Raw genomic sequence first — 23,160 nt, forward strand, 5'->3', positions numbered from 1 at the left:
GCGGTGTCGCCTTGGTTCTCCATTTCTTCCGGCTTCTCCTCAGTTAGTCATTACCTGGTTCCTCTTGGCTTTACTATGAAGACTCCACCTGGCTCCACCCTCCATTGTCCTCTTCCATCACCAACTCGCCTGTGGCCTCTTCCACTGCCAGCTCCTCTGTGGTTTCTGGCACTGCCAGCTTCAGTTTCTGTTTTGTTTCCAGGACAGCTCTCAGCTGTTATATTTAAGTACACAATTAGATAATACAAATTTAGGTCAATTACCAAGCAATAAAAGTAAAAAGCATAAAAAGTGTAAAAAGGTCGCATTAGCAATTAAAGAAAAAAAACACTTAAGCAAAACATGGTCAGGTCAAAGTGTCTGAATAATTTTTGGTTCCAGATTTTTAGCAATTTCACTGGTAGTCCACTATATGAAGAATTTTTGGGGTATAATATGTCACAGTTTATTTTATTTTACTATCCTCAACTTACATAAATTAATTATAGTGTCCTGCACTCACTAGTAGAATAATTACAAAAATTATATCTGGTGTTTGAATAATTTTTGGTTTGACTGTATATATCCACCTTATTCCTGACGAGCCTACTACGTTTTGAATTAATTCAATTCAATTCAAGTTTATTTGTATAGCGCTTTTCACGATGCAAATTGTTGCAAAGCAGCTTTACAGAAAATTTAAGTTTCTTTAGTAAGTTATAACATGGTATAACAAATAGTATATTTAGTAAGTTGATGCCTTGGTGTCATGAATTAAAGGTGGCACTTCCAGTTTGGGGAACTTCCCTTCAAAAAGCCTGCAATGAATTGTTTCAAATCATAAGGTTGCCAAACAAATTAAGTATATCCACCTGTTTGATAGAATAAGCTATCAATTCTCCTTCATGTTTTGTTTTCAGACATCATGAGAATAACGTAACACTTGGTATTTTAACATGACATTTTATAACAAGAATAGGCCTATCTATGGCAAGAGCTCTTTTCACAGGGTTCTCACGGGTCATGGAATTTCTGGAATATCATGGAATTTTAAAAGGTCTATTCCAGACATTGAAAGTCAGGGAATTGTATATATTTTTTGTCCAAGTCATGGAATATCAGGGATTTTTGTTTGTCAACTCCATTCAGTACTTGCGCGCTGTGACCCGTGTAAACAGTGTGTACAGACAGCACCGTCTCGGACACGCGCGAGCCCTGAATTGAGTTTCTCACAGCATCTTTCTTGCGCCTGAATGGACAAATGTATACAAAAGTATAAAAATGCCCGTCTTGGCAAGTAACTTTGTAGCTTTAACAATGATTAATCTATATTTAATTAGTCTGTAAACGGCCATTAACAGAGGCCAGAGATGCTGAAGACGGACGCAAAGAGGAGAAAATACCACATCAGGCAGAACAAGATTCAAAATGTGCGAAATATAGGAATCCTAAACATTTAATTTTATTTGAATGTGTTTCTGAGGGGAACTGGTTGTTTTCAGAAAAGTTTACATGGCGTTTTCTTTTCATCTTGCCTCTGTATAATGCGTTTAAATGAGTGTTAATACGCGCAGCACTGCTGTGTTTATAGTGGTAACCAAGGAAACGCTTTATCACTGTTCCATAAGCGCCACCTGCTGTCAAAGAGTTCAATTGTGTCTCATTCAGCCCGTCTGCTGTTTCTGTTTCACGTAGCATAATTTCACAAAGCTAAAGTCACACCATTCTGTTTCTTCAGATTTTGAAATTATGCAGTCTAAAATAAATTAAAAACATTGCATTTTTTTTTTTTTTTTGGATTGATTCATGATTAAAATGCAGTGGTTGCCTTGCCACTAATTTCAAATGGCAATGCAAAATCAAGTTGCAACACAGAGTGAAGAATATGCAAATGTTATTTTATAAGTAATTATTCAATTTCTGTACCTGAACACCTACAAACATAAAAACTTAAGCAAAATTTCATTTCTATCTTTGTGCTATATATTTAATTTAGCTATTACTTGCAATTTGTTAATTTGTTCTTATTTATCTTTAATGATGTTTGAACTTTATATTAGATACTGAACTTATATATATATATATATATATATACTTTTTTTTTTTTGCTGTGGTATTAACATTGAAATCGAGATTTGTAAAAAAAATTTGGTATCTAAAATATTGGTGTCATAAGTTTATTTATTAGAATACAAAAATCAAAGTTGATAACAGCAACTATTTTATTTTATTTATTTATTTTTTGTGGCAAGGCTAGTGAAAATATTAACAGGGCAAGTAATAATTTTAACCACTGAAAAAATCCTTAGCATTGAGCCCTGGGCTATTTTTTCAGCACCATCTTATTCCCTTCCCGCTCGTCAACTGGCTATCACGATGTCAAATGCAGTCACCAGGCCACCAGGCTGTACCAGTTAACAAAGGCAAATATGCCAGAAAATGAAAATTTTTGGGAGCTTTGTACGGTGACCGAGAGATCTCAACGCATTGCAAATAGAAAAAACACCTGCAAATTAAGAAAACAACTTCCTCAATTTTACAACGCACACGCTGCAAATGCTCACAACACAACCAAAAAAAAAAGAAGAAAGAAACGCACTGCAAATAGAAAAAAAACGCCTGCAAATTAAGAAAAAACGTTCGTCAATTTGACAACACGCGCTGCAAATGCTCACAACACAACTAAACAAAGAAACGCACGGCATGTAACATTTATTTGGTTGTATTGTGAGCATTTGCAGTGTTTCTTTATTTGTTTGTGTTGTGAGTATTTGCACCACCTGCTGTCAAACTGATGAAGATGTTTTCTTGATGCTTTTTCTATTTGCATGTGTTTTTTGAAGTTGCAGCGCGTTGAGCTCTCTCGGCCACTGTAGCTTTGGCTACAAAATGACCTCTTCAAAGACTGAGTTTAAAAAAAAAAAAGTGTAAAAAATATCAAAGAGCATTTAATGGTAAAAAAGCAACAACAAAAAAAAAAGGCTCAGCACAACAGCGGCCTGTTTTTCCATTCATTATAGGTCATGGAAATTCAGCTTTTTAGTCAGTGAAAGTCAGGGAAAAGTCAGGGAATTTGACATTTGACTTAGAGTGGGAACCCTGTATATGTTACACAGCCTTGCTTGGGAGGGTTACATTGTACTATGGTTTCTTTAGGACGTTTGGTCTCCAAACTTGGCCCTGGAGGGCTGGTGTCCGGCAGAATTCAGCTCCAACCCTTATCAAACACACCTGAAACAGCTAATCTAAGCATACTAGAAACTTTCAGGCAGGTGTATTGAGGCTTGTTGTAGCTAAACTAAGCAGGACACCGGCCCTCCAGGACTGAGTTTTGACACCCTGCTTTAGAATAAGTAACAAGTTCAAGAATTGGAACATTTAAATTTTCTTTTTTACACATATATTGTTTGTTATTTGTGATATTTTCCATTGTCAGCCCAGAATGTGATTGTTACACTATAATAAAAATGATGAAAATTTGAAGTTGCACTTCAGCTTACGTGACTTTAGTGAAACCTAAAGTAAATAAAATAGCCTAATTTGATCCTACAGTGTTGCTGCACATGCTTTTAGATCACAAATAATAATGCAAAATGATTATCTTAGAATAGAAGGTATGCTGTCTCTCGTATCACATAAATTATCAATAGTGGTTACCAATATGTGGTTTTGAAGAAGATGCTTTTTTTTCTTTCTCTGTTTTGACTGTCTCATTTGGACTTGGACTTGACTTGGACTCGAACCTCTTAGGACTCGGTCTTGACTCGGACTCGATAGTCCTGGTCTTGGACTCAACAAAGGTGGACTTGACAACAGCCCTACCACTTTGTATGAAATGTGCTCTATAAATAAACTTGCCTTGCCTTGCCTTGAAATAAAACCAAAAACCATGGTTACTATAGTTAAACTGTGGTAACTATAAATTAACAATCACTTTGCTAAACTAGTCATAGTTTAACCATGGTATTTGTAGTAAAACTGTGGTTAAACAAATGGAAGTAATCAATATACCAAAAAACCATGGTTCCTACACTTTTACTATAGTAAAACCATGGTTACATTTTGTAAGTGACATAATACAGATATATATTACTACAGTGATATTTCACAAGTCTGTTATTGCTGTGGAAAGAATCGCGCTTTTGGGGTTATTCATGGTCTGTTGAAAGTGTCTTGTTTTTGCTCTTACACTTTTAAATCAAATTTTAATGTTCGATGGCTGAAGGGTGAGTAGAATAATCTCATCTCATTGTACACTGTTTAAAAAAAAAAAAGATAGAGCGAACCTTTCACTGATTATTTAAAGCTTAACAAAAGTTAAACCCATAATTTGAGGAAATCATCATGGGGTGTAGGAATAAGGTGGATACTCAAGGGCTATAAAGACACAGGTGCAAACCATGAGCACCTGATGAGGGACACAAGGAATCTACAAAGTAAAAGTCAACATATCAAGAGCAGGACATACATGACATAAACAGGGTTGATGTTGATTTCATGTTGACTTTAATTACCACCCACACTGAAGTAGCTCTCAAACCTGCATTCATTTTGACAGGCAAATTGCAATGACCTTTTGTGTACTGAACACATCCCGTATTAAGCTTCACCGGCATTAAAGCAAATAAATATATAAATGTGTGACTCTCACAGGCAGTGCTGTGCGCTGAAGTGGTGATATATGCGAGCCGTGATTGATTTTTTTGGACACCTCGTGGGAGTGGGGAAGCTTCCAGCGGTCTCGCATCAGGTGCATTAGTGTAATTGGCTTTGAGGGTGAGAGAGTTCATCTCCCTCCACAATAAAACACATTCCCATCATCACTGTGATACTCACAAATACACATCATTCAATCTGGTATGTAGACAGTAGCCAAATGTTCAGCGCCAGACGCAATGTCAAAGCTAAGGCAAGTATATCAACTGTAATTAATACGCCTAAACTACCTTACAAAATGCCTCAAATCATGCAAATTATTGAGGAATGATGCATTGTTACTCAATTCAACCTATATATTCTTTTTTGACCTCATAGTGTTTAATCAAAATATCTAAACTGAATTTTCCAGTGAAAACAACAGACTTCTCTCTGTAGACGTATGCAGGACACCTACATCTCAAGATCCAATCAACAACCAATGCATTGAAACTAATTCTCAATTATTTCAATGATACGCAGATGTATACCACAATACATAATAAAACATCTGCCATTACTTTGTTTCATTGTGACTTTAAGTCATCAGACTTATGATTATTTTGTTTGTCTGGTGGAAAATAAAAAAGGTGAAAGACTTACATTGAAAGAGGGACCAGAGCCATATCTAGAGACCAGAAAATCACAGAGACTCAAGGGTGGACTCCTTTCATGCCAAGACAGCTCTAATCAAACTAAAAACCCAGGGATGCATTTCCCAAAGGTACCGTTGTAACTATGGATGCAAGTTTCGCCATTAGTAACACAGTTCAACAATTTAGTGTTTTTCCGAAATCAACATTCATAAACTGAATTGCAATGTCGACTTGTGGTAAAAGAGTAGGCTAGTTTCTTGTATGACGTGGACTTTATGCTCGAGCAAAATAAGCAAGCAAACATGCATTATGCATCTATATCTTTCATTCCATATATACGCATTTGTTTGTCGAGAGAGTGTGAATGTGCACGAAGTAGCATGTAGGTTAATTTACATCAATAATCTGACTTTAATTCGATTTCAAATCAGTTATTACTCCACCTGCATAACGACATTCTCTAATGTTGAACCAGCATTGTTTAAACAACGGATGTGCAACAAAGCAACAGTTGTGAGTAGTTCATTTCCCCTATATGAGGGTAGTTAAGCAGCAAGTTACGTTATTGGAAATGCACCCCTGAACAACTAACAACTACCGAACATTATCAACAGCCGAGAAACCACTTACTATCAATGCCAGCACATTGCAAGCATCATCTAACTACCTGTTTTTGATCCTGTTAGTAACATTCTTAGTCTTAGAAATGTGTAGGTTTAAGTTCGGAAATAAGTATGAATAATTATGAATTACTTATAATGCTGAATGGCTGTAATTACTCATTTTATCCCTAGAAATAATAATAATTTTAAAAACATCACTCATAGCAGGCTACTTAGTAAAAATGTTTTATTAAACAAATATTTAAAATATCAAATATTTAAAAAATAAATGTATGTGTGCATATGTGTGTGTCTTTAAACATTTGTGCTGGCAAAAATGTAAGTCATCTCATCCAACCCGTTTTCTTTATTAATTAATTCAACACCCCAGGCTTTTTAAATTTTTGCACTACAATCTCAAAGCAACCAAAAAAAAATCACTAGTTGTGTAGGCGCTCACCATTGTGACCGTATGGTGGGCAGATACAGGCTTGCTCTCCACATGGTCAATGTTTCGCAGGAAGTTGACATCTGATTGCCTCTGTGGAGTTCTCTGGAAATGGGATTCTAGAAACACTCCAGGCATCAGCTTAGCCACCCGTCCACGGGACTGGGCCTGAAGCAATTCTCCATTAAATCCTAAAGCCTTTTCCTGCCTGAGAACACCCATGTGATGGTACACAGGGCCAGTCAATCCATTAGCCATGCGCCGATGTGGTATCTGATAAACTTCATCGTCCACAGAGATACCCCCTGAAATATAGACAAACAGAGTTTCACATCATCAGTTACTTTATAATACCTGGAACAGTCTATTGACCAATTACAGTGCAGGATCACAACTGTCCATTTTATATTATATTGTTTTTGCATATTGCTAACAAAGTTGGCTTATTTAAAGTTGACTTCAGTTGGTTTATTGTAATTAGGTGTGTTGTAAATATGTATCTGAATAACAACTTAAGTCCAAATTGTAATGAAATCTTGCTAAAGAGTATCAACCATTCTGAAGAAAGAATGAGTGTAAGAATGTAAACACCTAAGGGCCATGCATAAAGGAAACGAATATTGATGTCCAATACAAATATGAAACTTGGACCACTTGGAGCCAACAAAATGAGAAACCTGAGAACCCAAATGAAATAAATGACCTTCACTCTTAAAATAAAGGTTCTTTATTGAAATCTATGGTTCCATGAAGAATCTTTCAAATCCATGGAAACCTTATTTTGCACAAAATGTTCTTTATTTTATTATTATTATTTTTTAATGATTATTAGATTATTAAATTTATTTTTAAGAGTGTCAATGGACCCAAAGATGACTATAAATGCCGCTTGCAGCTTATGGGATAGACTTGACTCCAAAATGATTTACTCATCGCCATGCCCTTCTAAACCAACTCGCCCCTTTTTTTATGATTTTTCTAATTTATAAATAAAACACTGATTATTAGAGTATGCTATACAAATTCAAAACACTTCAAAATTCCACATTTCATTCATTGTTGTAATCATGTAATTGCTTGTGAAATGGACTAGCAATTTCTGAGTGACAATTGCTTCTACAACAATTTTTTAGTGCGCTCAAGTCAGTCTAAATAAATAATTACTGCAAATGATTAAATATGTTAAAGTGTTAGATGAGTGAAGATATACTTAAGCCTTTTATGAGAACCATAACCATAATTATGGAGTGTAACCACATGCAGTATCAATTACAGTTATGCTGTATGAGCATACACAGGCACAAGACAACCTAATAATGAACATATACTGTAAAAATGAATATGTGCATAGCTATTCCTACTGAAATGATTGTGCTTGGGTGCATTTTTATTCATTTTAGCACTGACTGACAAGATAAACATTTCCCTGTCGAATAAAGGTGCGTATATTTTACTTTGTTCTATAACCTGCACTGTTTATTTCAATTATATTAAACAGATTTCATTTACCCCTTCAAATGATCCCGTTGCCCATGTTATTAAACGCACACCATTGCCAAATAAACGCCCAGTTCACTCATTACAATAGCAAATAAGGAAATTATTATAGCAGGAATTTATACAAACAGACTATTGTTTTTAGCCTCACCTGTGACGTGCAATCCCATCAATGAAGAAATAACGACTAATGCCGTGTTCACGAACATGATTCTTCTTTTTGTACTACAAATACATTATGGCTTTATGAAAATCAGTCGAGGTTGCAGTGTGTCTATGGTTCAGACACTGAAACGATGGCTGTTTAATACAATAATTCTGCTGAGCATCACACACCCCGAGCGCTGAGAAGATCCATTTGAGGAATCGATTCGTTTGGTTGATTCATTTCAAAGAACCGATTCAGACGCCGATCCATATCTGATATGTCCGGTCCATTCCAGAACATAAATAAAGCATCATTTAAAACTTTTTTTAAGCAAATACTATGATAATCAATGAGAATCAAACACATACAGAGCTCGCGGGACGAGGCATTGGGCTTTTTCTGAATTAATCCCAGCTTTGTTCTATATTACGTTCTGTAGGTTGTGTTTCTGTAAATACTATATGTTGTTTAGCATTCAAACATCCACCCACCTCACAAACAAAGTTGTTTATTTAGTCCAGTGATTCACACTAGACGCTCTGCGATTCTGTGCGAATGAATCTTAAGAACCGGTTCGAAGGAACGATTCATGAATCACTAGTTCTCAGAAGAGAAAATGAGTAGGAGGGGAAAACATAAGCTGAAAAATTAATAAGCTTTATTTGCCAACATGAGCACACATACAGTGCTTTTAAACGTAACTATAAAAAACATCCCTCAATAAATAATTTATAATTAGGCAGTATTAGAAATATTATTCTATACTATTTCTGCACTGTATGATCAAAAACCCATACTTTTAATTTCAGCCACAATTCACAGTCGTCCAAGCTGTTTGAATTTAACAAGCACCAAGAAGACCAGGCAAAAAGGTTGTGTTAAGCCAATGTTTGGTGTCTTGACAAGCTGACGATAGGCCTATGTTTATTGCCTGTGTTGTCCCACATCTCTGCTCCATAATGCTATAGAATTATATAGTATATAGTAGCAGTATAGAGCATGCTATGTTAATATTCCCATTCTCACAAAGGATGAGTTTATTCATTGTGGAATTGCGTTTGCTCAGTTAAGTCAAAAGACTTGATTCTATCAGCTGTCGAATCCCAAGGCACCAAAACATTTAAAAGGTGTGTAAATATTAAAGCAGTCTTGCTAGAAATGTGGCCCTTTGATTGTCAGCATCACTTGGTTCTTTGTGCAAAACCTTTTATAGATCAGATTTCAAAGGAAAACGTCACATGGGCTCTTCGTTCAGAACTCTAGCCTAGTGCTCCTGCTCTATAAAACGTTATGAACCAGAGGAAATACATTCAAATCAAATAAAAATCAGGACAATGACTGCAATATCATGTTTTTGCTGAGCGAACATGAATGAGTAATTTCTAATATTTTCGTAGCAGTTTTTACTCATGCACTATTAAGAGGATATATAGGATGCTATTTATTCTGTCCAGATCTGCCAAGTCGTCTTGTGGCAAACATGCAGCTCTCTGCTGTTGCCATGGTGATCTGATATCTGACATTCACCATGCAGCAACAAGCATCCCTGCCGAAATGCATGGCCCAAAATAGATCTAATGTATTTTATGTGATTAACCGCTGGGTAACTGCACTCCTGCAGCTGAATCCATCTTGGATCTGAAATGGGTTGCCTGCTCTTCATTTCTGGACAGTGATCATAACAAGCAGCTTATATAGATATTTTACACATTACTAATTCAACATTCATTTTATTTTTTGTATACTTTTATATATCTTTTTGTAATTCATTTAAAAAACAGACTTACATAAAAGTCATATTTTAGTAGATTAGCCTATTAAAGTCTATTAACATTTTTAAATAATTAAAAAAGTGATATTTTAGCCCTACTAGGTTAGACTACTATATTAATATTTGAATCAGTTATTACATTCCTATTTTTAAGACGCTTTCATTTTGATTAAAAGCAACAAAACACACTGAATGCAGCTTAGTTTACTAAGAGTTAATGTTTAACAGTCGATCAAAAAGAACATAAGGCATTCATAAGCATTGCTCCTGTTTTATTTACCATACCTTATTTATATTTTTAGATTTTAGCACTGGTGAGTTATATGGTATCTGCCGCTTTTAAAAGTCATATGACTTTCTAGCAGCAACGAGAAGCGTCTCGCTGCAGCCTACAAGATCCAGGGGGCGTGGCTGGATCCAGATCCAACTCCTTCCACCTGTCTATACCTAAACCTACCCATCTCCACCCCCTGATCCCTAAACCCACCCCTAAACCTACCAATCTCCACCCCCTAGATGTGGATCCAACCACGCCCCCTGGATGTTGTGGACTGCAGCAAGCCCTACTTGGCAGCTACTGCCACTTCTGAATATACAAAAAACTCAGTTGATAGAATGGTAAAATGTTGCAATGGGAGAGGCTTAATGGCCTGGATGTTATCTCTGATTGGTCAGATACAGGGGCGCCGTAAGGAAGTGGTGGTGGATGGTTGTTAAGAAGTTTCCAAGGCCCTGGAGTTAGAGGGGGTCCCCTGAGGGGGGAACACAATTTCTACCAAAGGGGATTCCCCTGGAACACCGGAGGGGGGCCGGAGTAAATATGCTGTTCAGAGGGCCCACAAATCATAGCAGTGCCCCTAGTCAGATATGTTGTGTTTAAATAATAATCGAAATAATTCTCTTTACATTTTAATTCTCTTACGAAAATTAACCATGGTTTTGCTACACTAACCATAGTTTAACCATGGTATTTGTAGTAAAATTGTGATTATACAAATGCTAATCAATACGGCAAAAATACATGATTACTACACTAAAGCCATTGTTAATTTTCGTAAGGGTTTAAATGTCAGTTTAAGTTCATACCTGCTATTATTCACTGTCCAGACCAAGGTTACCACGTGGTTTCTGTTAATTTTCATTAGGATGGACCAATTATAGTCTGTTGGCTTTTTGTAAAGCATTTTATAAAGAATGGTGAAGCGGATTTACGTGTATATTTAGATATTTTAAAGCTTTTAAGCAATGCTCATAGATTTTAGTGAACGCAGCTCAAAGGATAAATCTTGTGGGCCACCGCGCGCCCCCTGCAGGAGTATCCCGTATGTTTGTCAGAGGATCGATCACCTGACCCCCGCTCCGTCACATCAGAGCGGAACGCCATTAGATTGATGGCAGAGCTTCATCAGGAGCGAGGCGGTGTTTAATACAGGAATCAGTGCAAAGACTTCACGCGAAGCGCGGATCGGTGGCTGTTTGTGTGTGTTGCGGTCATCTGTGGATCTCTATGGCTGCTGTGATCGGCTAGGGGCTCGAATCAGGCTTTGTTTTTGTGTCAGGCTGAGAGTTTGGCATGGCGGCGGCTGGAGGGAAGACGTACTCGTTCAAGGTGGTGCTGCTGGGGGAGGGCTGCGTCGGCAAAACATCGCTGGTGTTGCGATACTGCGAGAACAAATTCAACGACAAACACATTACCACTCTTCAGGTGAGAGAGTCGGTCTGATCCGATCTGGCCATTATTAAGTTGCATGCATGACCCAGTCTTCACTCGTTTGTGGTTTCATCTGTAATATAAATAAACAAGCTACATTTTAAGAGCTTTAATTGAACGATTTATTAGCTTGTCATATTGTTTTGCTCTCAAGTTTGTTTTGTTTTCGTTTTAGCAATAGATTCTGGGCCTATATGGTGATAGATATATAGCACAATAATAACTACAATATAGAAATTATTATATGGAGTAATTACAGTATACAATATTTAAATAAGTTAGTTATGTAACTGTGTATAAAATACATATAATATTTAACATGTCAAACAGTGGCCTGCAATGCTAATATGCTATGCTTTCATTTGTTTATAAACACAATTTGTCTAATCTTTCATGATTATTATGCATTGGGTTTGTCATGTTACATGTATTTAAGATCATGTAAATGGATGAGAATTAATGGAATGAAGATCAGAAAATGTTATAAATGTTTGGATTTCACATCATTACTAAATACATCCAAATGAACTTGTTTATGGTTTGTCCATTTCAACCTTTTGTCTCATTGCCATAACATAATTAACACCACATAACAATTCATGTCACATATCATTGTAAAAACTAGCTTGAATGATCATAGCCATGATGACATCTTTATTAAAAAACATGATAAATCACATACAGTACACCACTGTTCAAAAGTTTGGGGTTGCTCAGCAAGGCTGGTTTTATTTGCCTAAAAAAGAAAAACACACGGAAACAATGTATGATATTATTAAAATGTATTTGAACTGTTTTCTATATTAATGTATTTTGAATGCAGTTTGTTCCTGTGACAGCATTACTCCAGTCTTCAGTGTCACATGATCCTTCAGAAATCATTCTTATATGCTCAAGAAACATTTCATATAGGCGAACTATTATCAATGGAGTAAACGATTGCATTGATAACAGCTGTCTGTTATCAAGCAAACAATGTGCATTTATTTTATGTAACTTTAAATATATATTTACAGGTTAGTTCACCCCCCTCATATCGTTCCAAACCTGTACTTTCTTTTTTTTCCAATGGAAACTAAAACTGTTTGGTTCCCAACATTCTCCAAAATCTTCATTTGTGTTTTGCAGAAGAAAAAAAAAGTTCTAAAGGTTTAGTACAACATGAGGGTAAATTAATTCTGACATAATTTTCACTTTTGGATGAACTATCCCCTTAAATAAACAGTATGACACAAGCAAGAGAGCTGTTTTAGATTAATATGTATTTTATGTTCTGAAATGCAATGGAAGTCCATCAAAGTTTTCATCCGTGTGGTTACGTTTAGAATGAGGATTGTTTCATAATAGTTCATCCATGTCACTGTGTAACAGACTATAAAACATACAGAAAAGGCTCCTGTGGCCTAGTTGTTACACTGTTATCAATAAACTTTTTCAAGGCTTGTAGCATGCAATGTATGATAACATTTTTAAACATTACAGTAGGGTGTCTGAACTGCTATGTTTGGCTTTAGATTACTATGGTGGTAAATGGCACATCGAATAAAATTTTGAAATGTAAACATACTTGAATCTTGTAAATGAATACCAATTTATGCCTTTGTTTGCAGGCATCGTTCCTCACAAAAAAGCTCAACATCACAGGAAAGAGAGTGAATCTGGCTATATGGGTGAGTCACACATATTCCACACTAGGTTCATCTTGAATAAGTTTAAGTAAAGTCTGTGTTTTAGATAAATGTTACTGATCTGTGAGAATTAACAGCTCGTTCTCAAAAGTTGGTGGGATGCTTTCTTACAGCAGCCTGAAATCTGGTGCCTTTCACATCCGGTTTCACTTATTTAATGAGAAAGCTGGACCGGACTTGTTTTTAAAGATATTAGCTTGAGTGTATTGTTAAAGTGTTCGTTACCAGAAAATGGAGCCCAGTGATTGGAGGGAATGTCAGCTGTACAGGAAAGATGTGAAGCGAAGCTATTTATATTGAATTTTAGCTGTATATTACATTTAAATTATAGTATATTTGAACTATATTGTGTTTTAGTAAAAGATTAATTACTTTCTTTGCAATACACTCAAACCTAGAACGTGTATTAAAATAAAAAATGAGGACAGTTTTGTTTTCACATTGAGTTTAAACTGTTTATTGACTTTAGAATCAAGGGAGTCCAACACAAGAATGCTCAAAAGTGTCTTCCAAGTTCCTGACAAGAATTTATCCAGTCAGTCGCCTGTAGAATGCAAGAAAAAAAATTAACTGCATAGTTATAGTAGCTGATTGGTTCTTCCAAGCTGGCAAGACAGCCAATCAGTCTCTAAAGAAGAAAAATTACATGACTAAGACTTGTCTAAGCCTTTTATGCAATTGACCACAGCTCAGTACTTTTTAGCCCTCCACTGCAGCACAACATGTCTAGGTCTGCTATAAAGGGGTTCCTCCTACTTTACCTAGCAGTAGCATGTTTTTAATCCCTGTATTTCTGATTATGTTTCAGCAGTGAGCTTTGCTCATGCCAGCAGCAGCAACATTTTAGTTGAGGGGATAAAGAGTGTTTTCTCAGTCCAAGTTTTTGTGTTATCTGATCTGTTAGTTGTGGTTTCTTTATATGCTGTGTATGTGTTTGTTTTTCACAGGACACTGCTGGTCAGGAGCGTTTTCATGCCCTTGGACCAATCTACTACAGGGATTCCAATGGCGCAATATTGGTGTATGACGTCACAGATGAGGACTCATTTCAGAAGGTGAATGTTTTCTCACTTATGTATATATTAAAAGGTCAAAACCAAATAATAGATATATGAGAACCAACGATAAATGTGTTAAATCAATTGTCAAGCCACAACACAATACACACTTAAAGGGATAGTTCACCCAAAAATGAAAATTCTGTCATTTATTACTCGCCCTCATGTCGTTCCAAAGACCTTCATTCATCTTGGAACACAAATTAAGATATTTTTGATGCATGCCGAGAGCTCTCTGACCTCCCATAGACAGCAAGGGAACTTCCACGGTCAAGGCTCAGAAACAGCAAGGAGATCATTAAAATAATCCACGTGACATCAGTGGTTCAACCGTAATTTTACGAAGCTACAAGAATACTTTTTGTGTGTAAAGAAAGCAAAAATAATGACTTTATTCAACCATTTGAAAGGTTCTTTGGGGAACCAAAACTGGTTCTTGTATATGGCATCAGTGTGAAACCCCTCTTTTGGAAGCTTTATTTTTAAGTGTGTATTACCCCCATATTGTAGATAAATGCGGTAAATCTTATTCATAAGTATTTGGTCTTGCTGTAAACTGTCAGACTAACTTTTGTTTTCTTGACAGGTGAAGAACTGGGTTAAAGAGTTAAGGAAAATGTTGGGAAATGAGATCTGTTTATGTATAGTAGGTGAGTAACATCATTTATTAACATGTTTTGTGTCTTAACACATTTGTTACTTATTTATTTGGTCTAGGAGTTTGAAGTTGAATTTTACAAATGTCTTTTTTATTTTCTCCTCTAGTTTTGGTGGCAAATCTGCCAAATAGATTGAAACATGTTACAGGGTTTTAGCATGTTTATGTGGTTGTAGAAAATATGATAGAATTTAAAATAGTAATAGCCTGGTGAACTCACAGAAATTGATTTACAGTCCTGGGAATTTAAATGTAATCTAGTCCTGAAAATATTTTGTCAGTTATAACTTGATTGCACAACTTTAAGGGTTTATTTGAAATCCTTAAACGATTGGGTGGGTCAAACCTTTTTTTATTAGAGCTGCTATACAGCAGAGTTTAGATTTGTCTTATATTGGATAAAGTTTGCATCATTGATTGATTTTTTTTTTTACTTTGAAGCAGCTTTGAAACAATCTGTATTGTATAAAGTAAATAAAGCTAACTTGACATGCATTTAACTATTTTGGTCTAATATTTATGGTTGTCTGCTCTGAATATTTACTATAAGATCTTTTTTTAGGCAATAAAATTGACCTGGAAAAAGACCGACATGTTTCAGTGGAGGAAGCAGAGGGGTATGTAAAACAGGATATTTTTTTTTTTTTTATATGCATAGTGGATAACAGACCATATGAAGGAAACCTTGTCTTTCTGTTTTGTACATGCAAATTGCCACAGCAGTAATTAGAGATCAATGTCATGGCATGTGAATCCCAGGACAAAGTTCTATTTTTACATCTTGAAGCTTGTGCTTTACTCCTGGCCTTGGAAAATATAGAAAATTATGCCTTCCTTGTCAAACTACAATGACTGTTAAAAAATTTTTATTGGACTGAATGGTTTTAATGTGAATAGACGACTATTTTATCAAGAGATGTTTAATAATGGATCACCTGAATGTTTTTATTGATTTTTGTGTAGTATTATTAATCTTAAATGTCTTACAGCTTCTTGTTAATTGTATGACCTTTGCTATTTATTCTATTTCCGCCATGAAGATAGCTTTGCTGATGACATCATGTTAAATAAATAAATAAATAGGCTCCAATTATAAGCTATTAGCAGTGTTGGTTAATCAGTAATCAGATTTGGCTTATAAAAGGCTGTATTGGTCAAAGCGACCTGAGACATAGATATATATAATCAGAATGAGCTTTATTGGCAAAGTATGTTTACACATACGAGGAATTTGTAGCTCTACAGTGCAATAGAAAGACAGCAACAGGACAGGACACAGATAATAAAAGAATAATATCCAAATAGGCAATGTACAAAACAGCAAAAACACAATATATAATATAGACAATTATGTGTGTACAGGTCTGATATGTACAAATTTGAAATGAAACAAATAAATAAGTGTGGTGAATACACGTGTATGTAAATGTAAACACAGTTTTATATATTTATCATTTATAATGTCTTTCAGACTAAATATGGTATACTTTTTGACTGAGGATGTGTGAAGATCACATGCACTAAAAGACTGGTCACATGATTAAAACAATCACAAGATCAGTCCCGACAACGCACCCCTGTTCAACTTCTAGGTTGTTGTTTTTTATGTAACAATGCAGAAAGTCTATTCTCAGCTGTATACAAGCTGTACACTCAGTACTTTACATTGTAGCAAAGTGTAATTTCTTCAGTGTTGTCACATGAAAAGATATAATAAAATACTTACAAAAATGTGAGGGGTGTACTGGGCTATTGGGTATGGTGGCCAGATGGAAGCCATTGTTAGCAACATGTTTTATGGTCTGATGAAACCAAATGAAACTTTTGGGCCATAATATTAAATTAATTTAATCTTTCAACTTGATAGTAACCTCAAACACAAATGGCTTCTGAAGAAAAATCATGTTTTCGAATTGAGTAAGAGCCCAAAAACTTGAATGCCTTGAGCAGCCTGTACACAGGAGATCCCCCTGCATTGTGATCAATCTGGAGTTCTTTTGCTAGGAAGATTGAATCAAAATTACAAATCAAGATGTGCTATGTTGATGGACTCTTGTTCAAAAGAGACAAATAAAAGCTAAAAGTGTTTCAACCAAGTATTTAGTTGAAGGGTGTCCACATTTTTGCCATCAGGTCAAGTCATTCTTTGTTTTTCCTTAAAAGTTTCTATTTGTTTGTTACTTGAATTTTGTTGGTTTTAATACTGACATAATTTTGGATTCATTTTTTTGTTTTTTTTTACAGCCTTTCCAACTAAAATTTGGACTTTTAGCTATCAGGAACATTTTATTCATGATATTAGAAAAAAATGCTTACGGCACCTTTTAAGTGCTTTTTGGGAAATCTGTATCAGTTGTTATGTCCTCAAAATTATCTTTTTTTTTTGTCTTTTTTCAGATACGCAGAGTCAGTGGGTGCAAAACACTATCACACGTCAGCCAAATTAAACAAAGGAATTGAGGAGCTGTTTCTGGACCTGTGTAAACGTACGTAATTTTTTTGACGCTGTGTATACAGTAACACGACAAGCTTCGTGATGAATCAAAATTGTGTATTTCGGAGTATAACATGGCACTGTGTTCTTTCACACACAAGCGGCTCATAATGTTTTCAGTAGAGCTGTCAAACAATTAATCGCATCCAAAATAAAAGTTTTTGTTTACATAATATATGTGTATACTGTTTATATTTATGTATATATAAACGCGCGCACGTAGTATTTAGGGGCAGTTTTTAAAGGGACTAATGGATAGAGAGTTGTAACCCGAAGGTCGTGGGTTCGAGTCTCAGGTCCTGCAGGGATTGTAGGTGGGGGGGAGTGAATAACCAACACTCTCTTCACCCTCAATACCATGACTGAGGTGAGACCCTTGAGCAAGGCACCGAACCCCCAACTGCTCCCGGGTGCCGCAGCAATGGCTGTCCACTGCTCCGGGTGTATGTTCACTACTGTGTGTACACTTGGATGGGTTAAATGCAGAGCACAAATTCCGAGTATGGGTCACCATACTTGGTCACACACCACTTCCCTTTCCCCCCTTTATTTTGAAAATATTTTCATATTTCAAATGTCATGCAGCACTACTTCAAAGAGCTTATTACATTTTTTATTTTATGGTTTATTACTTATCTGTCTTTAATTTTTGTCATTTTCACTGGCATCTGTAGGCATGATGGAGACGGCTCAGGCAGAGGAGAGGTCAAGGGGGAACGGCGCGAGTCACACAAGCACAGCCCGGAGGGGTGTACAGATTGTCGACGATGAGCCCCAGACTGCCATGCCCGCTGGAGGCTGTTGTACATCCGGCTAAACACACTTACCCCCTTTTACCATACCTGGGACTGATAACGGCCTCTCTCGCCCTCCTCTGTGTAAGAACTGCCACTTCCCACAGCTACTCTGCGACTACTCTACAGCTCTGTCAAGTCATTTCTTTAACAGTTTGTTCCTTATTAAAAGGGTTGATTTGTAACTCCACCCTTTGTCGGCAGACTTTAGGGGCCAAAAGATGCCAGATTGACCTGTGTTGAAAATATTCACAAATTATTACAAATAGGTACCAAACAATAATGCCCAGTCTTATAAAACACACATGCACTGATTAATTTGCCTAACAATCTTGATATGTTAGCACCTTTTTTTTTTCTTTTGGCAAGGTGTTGTGCATGTAGAATCTTTAAAATCCTAGTTTTATTTTACGTCTAAGAAAAAAATAAATTCTTTATTATTTAATAACTTATTTACAATTTCATCAAACATCTACATGTCCAAAGACCTTCGTAATTGTAATTAATGGGCTTGACATTCTTATACAGTCTCATTCTTCTGTCATTCATATCTTCTGTATCTTTCTTAAAAATGCAACATTAAAATACATCTAGAACATTTAAACTCCTTGTAGATTTTGTCTTTTCTCTTCGACTTTGATTTACCACTATCCAGAGTTTAAAAATTAAAAAAAAAAAAAATTGTTTGCTTGCTAAATTCTTTTATAGGGAAAAAATCCAATACTGTGTACTTTTTTCTTTTCAAGTTATCAATTGCAACAGTGAGTCAGAAAAGTGTACAATATTCAGTATTATTGTTTTATGAATGTATATTGAATAATAATGGCTGTGGTAAGTGCTTTTTTTTGGGGATTTGTGTTTTTTAACTTCCTTTTACAATGTTAATTGTGTTCCCCCCAGGAGACCTGCACATTTGGACAGTTTTTGAAAGTACTAATAGTTTCCACAACCACATCACCTGCAAACACTGAGGTGCAGCTGTGAGCCTTCTGTGCCTTTAAATAAAAGTGTCTAGATTGACCCACCTATTGTCTCCTAGCATATATTATTAGAAAAACTTGTTTACTTAATTTCAATGAGGTTTTACAGTGGGACAGTTGCATTGAACATTGGTTACGCATATAACCATGGTTCTGAATCACCAGATGGCATATCTCAGTGAAATACCTGAATTTCCTTCTTATTTATAAGAGCTCAATATAAAATCTTTCACTATGTAAACTTAATAACATATATATCAATAAATGTCTGCCTAAAAGTCTTCCGTCAGTCATAGAACCATTGTTATATGCGTAACCAACATTCTGTTTCATTGGCTTCAGTTTGCCAGAGGGCTTAACTGAGTGGACAAAAAAGAAATCTGTCACAAGTGTCTGATTAATATGCATCTCCCATATAATTACATTTAATCATTGAGCAGACGCTTTGCAAATGAGGAGAACAATAGAAGCAATCAGACCAAAAACAAAGAAACCATATACAAGTGCTTTGACAAGTCTCAGTTAGTCAAACACAGTACACATAGCATTTAAAAAAAAATTAATTAGGCAAAACAAACAAATAAAATGGAATAGGTAAGTGCTAGTATTGATTGATCAGGTGCTGGTGAAAAAGAACAGCTACTGCCAGATCATCTGGTTGGAATGAGAAGTAGAGTTGAGAGTCATCAACATAGCAATGATATGAAAAGCCATGCATCTGAATGACAGATCCTAATGAGGACATGTAGATGGAGAAGAGAAGTGGTCCAAGCACTGAGCCTTGAGGAACCCCAGTAGCAAGAAGTTGTGACTTAGAAACCTCACCCCTCCAAGACACCCTGAAGGACCTACCTGAGAGGTAAGACTGGAACCACTGGAGTGCAGTTCCTGAGATGTCCATATTTATTAGGGTGGACAGGAGGATCTGTTGGTTACCTGTGTCAAAAGCAGCAGACAGATCCAGCAAGACGAGTAGTGAGAATTTGGAAGATGCTCTTGCCAGTCTCAGGGCTTCAGTAAGCAAGAGCAGGGCAGTCTCAGTTGAGTGGCCATGGCCTTTATCATTGAAGGGTCATTCTGACCCTGCACAGAATTAGTACCCAATCAAAAAAAAGTACTGAACAAAACAACACTAAAGCATACATGTTATAAATTTGAACTCAAGTTATTCAACTTTCATTTGGAAAATAGTAGTACAAAGTACTAAAATGGTATCTGCTCATGACTTTTCTTTGTGTTTTGTTGCCCAGCACTGTTTTGGAGGTATTTGCTATTTGTGTCATGACAAAGGGACCTGGCTTTCAAAATATTTAGTAATCATTGCATTACAAGAACAAACATTAATACACAAATGACATGACCAAAGTCTTTCGGGTTTTAAATATTTTTGTCCAGACTTCCAGAATCAACTGAAGGTCACTGGATATGATGAAGACTAAGTGTTTCACAGCTATACAGGTGCATCTAAAAAAAAAAAAAGAATATCGTGAAAAAGTATATATTTTTTAAACTTATTCCAAAACGTGAAACCTTCATATATTCTAGATTCATTACATGTAAATTAAAACATTTCAAAAGTTTTTAATTTTGATGATTAGAGCTTATAGATCATGAAAGTTAAAAATCCAGTATCTCACAATATTTACATTTGAGTTTCATTAAATGGCCATCCCTACAGTACAAATTCAGGGTATCTTTTGTTTTTTGAAACCACAATAATGGAAAAGACTGCTGACTTGGCAATGGTCCAGAAGACTATCACTGACATCCTCCACAAAGAGGGTAAGTCACAGAAGGTCATTACTGAAAGGTGTGGCTGTTCACAGAGTGCTGTATCAAAGCATATTAAATGCAAAGTTGACTGGAAGGAAGAAATTGGGTAGTAAAAGGTGTACAAGCAACAGGGATGACCGCAAGCTTGAGAATACTGTCAAACAAAGCCGATTCAAACATTTGGGAGAGCTTCACAAGGACTGCACTGAAGTTGGAGTCAGTGCATCAAGAGTCACCACGCTCAGACATCTTCAGGAAAAGGGCTAGTGTGAAGTTCCCGAAGTCAGTGATGATTTGGGGTGCCGTGACATCTGCTGGTGTTGGTCCATTGTGTTTTATCAAGTGCAAAGTCAATGCAGCCGTCTATTTATGGAGATGCTGATTTCCTTTTCCAGCAGGACTTTAGCACCTCCCACAGTGCCAAAACCACTTCCAAGGGGTTTGCTGACCATGATATTACTGTGCTTGATTGGCCAGCCAACATGCCTGACCTGAACCCTATATGGAATCTGAAATATGGGATATTTTCAAGAGAAAGATGAGAAACAGTCCAACAATACAGACGAGCTGAAGGCTCAATAGTGCCACAGCAGCGCCATGCCACACCTCACTGATGCTGTAATTTGTACTAAAGGATCCCCGACCAAGTATTGAGTGCATAAATGAACATACTTTAAAGAACTTGAACTTTTCTGTTTTGCAAATCCTTTTTTGATTGATCTTAGGAAATATTCAAATATTTTGAGATACTGGATTTTTGACTTCCATGAGCTGTAAATTGTAATCATCAAAACAAAAAAAACTTTTGAATTTTTTTTTTTACATGTAATGAATCTAGAATATCTGAAAGTTTCACTTTTTCAAATAAGTTACCAAAAAAAAAAAAAAAAATTCTAATTTTTTGAGATGCACCTGTACATGACCACCTAATTATTTGTTTCATACAGGTACATCTAAAAAAAATTGAATATCGTGAAAAAGGTCAATATTTTTTGTCACTCATTTCAGAAAGTGAAACCCATATATTATATAGATTCATTACACATAGAGTGAAATATTTCAAGCCTTTATTTCTTGAAATTTTGATGATTATGGCTTACAGATAATGAAAACCCAAAATTCAGTGTCTCAGAAAATTAGAATATTACATAAGATCAATTAAAAAAGGATATTTTAAACAGAAATGTCAGGCTTCTGAAAGGTATGTTCATTTCTATGCACTCAGTACTTGGTTAGGTCTCCTTTTGCATGAATTACTGCGTCAATGCGGTGTGGCATGGAGGCAATCAGCCTGTGGAACTGCTGAGGTGATATGGAAGCCCAGATTGATTTGATAGTGGCCTTCAGGTCATCTGCATTGTTGGGTCTGGTGTCTCTCATCTTCCTCTTGACAATACCCCATAGATTCTCTATGGGGTTCAGGTCATGCGAGTTTGCTGGCCAATCAAGCACAGTAACACCATGGTCACTAAACCAGCCTTTGGTACCTTTGGCAGAGTGCGCAGGTGCCAAGTCCTGCTGGAAAATTAAATCAGCATCTCCATAAAGCTTGTCAGCAGAAGGAAGCATGAAGTGCTCTAAAATTTCCTGGTAGACGGCTGCGTTGACTGTGGACTTCAGAAAACACAGTGGACCAACACCAGCAGATGACATGGCAGCCCAAATCATCACTGACTGTGGAAACTTCACACTGGACTTCAAGCAACATGGATTCTGTGCCTCTCCACTCTTCCTCCAGACTCTGGGACCTTGATTTCCAAATGAAATGCAAAATTTACTTTCATCTGAAAAGAAGACTTTGGACCACTGAGCAACAGTCCAGTTCTTTTTCTCCACAGCCCAGGTAAGACGCTTCTGACGTTGTCTCTGGTTAAAAAGTGGCTTGGTAGCCCTTTTTCTGAAGACGTCTGAGCGATGTGACTCTTGATGCACTGACTCCAGCTTCAGTCCACTCCTTGTGAAGCTCTCCCAAGTGTTTGAATCAGCTTTGCTTGACAGTATTCTCAAGCTTGCGGTCATCCCTGTTGCTTGTGCACGTTTTCCTACCCAAATTCTTCCTTCCAGTCAACTTTGCATTTAATATGCTTTGATACAGCACTCTGTGAACAGCCACACCTTTCCATAATGACCTTCTGTGACTTACCCTTAATGTTCGTCTTCTGGATCATTGCCAAGTCAGCAGTGTTCCCCATTATTGTGGTTTCAAAGAACAAAAGATACCCGGAATTTATACTGTAGGGATGGTCATTAATTGAAACTCAAATGTAA

At 36.3% G+C, this 23,160-nt stretch overlaps 2 protein-coding genes across 3 annotated transcripts in view; one reads left to right on the top strand and one right to left on the bottom strand.

Annotated features, from left to right (window-relative positions):
• Positions 1-11,120, bottom strand: part of ptprr (protein tyrosine phosphatase receptor type R) — a gene marked incomplete at its 5' end in the record, with an annotated part of 33,974 nt that extends 22,854 nt beyond the window's left edge. Inside the window, 2 exons of the mRNA XM_079399806.1 lie at positions 6,333-6,625; positions 11,084-11,120. Coding sequence (XP_079255932.1) covers positions 6,333-6,625; positions 11,084-11,120 — 330 coding nt within the window. The remainder of the gene's footprint in view (positions 1-6,332; positions 6,626-11,083) is intronic.
• Positions 11,082-19,669, top strand: LOC306858947 (ras-related protein Rab-21-like). Of its 2 annotated transcripts, XR_013783253.1 has the most exons (8): positions 11,082-11,441; positions 13,058-13,117; positions 14,083-14,190; positions 14,780-14,843; positions 15,414-15,468; positions 17,249-17,337; positions 18,020-18,223; positions 19,040-19,166. XR_013783253.1 is itself a non-coding variant. In XM_079399762.1 (7 exons), exons 1-7 carry the CDS (start codon positions 11,310-11,312, stop codon positions 18,160-18,162), a joined length of 651 nt encoding a protein of 216 aa, XP_079255888.1. In that variant the 5' UTR covers positions 11,082-11,309; the 3' UTR covers positions 18,163-19,669. The 2 variants fall into 2 exon arrangements, 1 of the variants encoding a protein (XP_079255888.1); XM_079399762.1 differs by having other exon boundaries at positions 18,020-19,669.
• Positions 19,670-23,160: the final 3,491 nt, after the last annotated feature.

The sequence above is a fragment of the Barbus barbus genome (genome assembly GCF_936440315.1).
Source record: "Barbus barbus genome assembly, chromosome: 39".
Taxonomy (NCBI): domain Eukaryota; kingdom Metazoa; phylum Chordata; class Actinopteri; order Cypriniformes; family Cyprinidae; genus Barbus; species Barbus barbus.

Excerpts from the sequence above, each read along its gene's own strand:
- LOC306858947 (XM_079399762.1), top strand. The coding sequence starts at position 11,310 with ATGGCGGCGGCTGGAGGGAAGACGTACTCGTTCAAGGTGGTGCTGCTG. Across the intron at positions 13,118-14,082 it reads GAGTGAATCTGGCTATATGG|GACACTGCTGGTCAGGAGCG; the intron begins GTGAGTCACACA and ends TGTTTTTCACAG. Across the intron at positions 17,338-18,019 it reads GTTTCTGGACCTGTGTAAAC|GCATGATGGAGACGGCTCAG; the intron begins GTACGTAATTTT and ends TGGCATCTGTAG.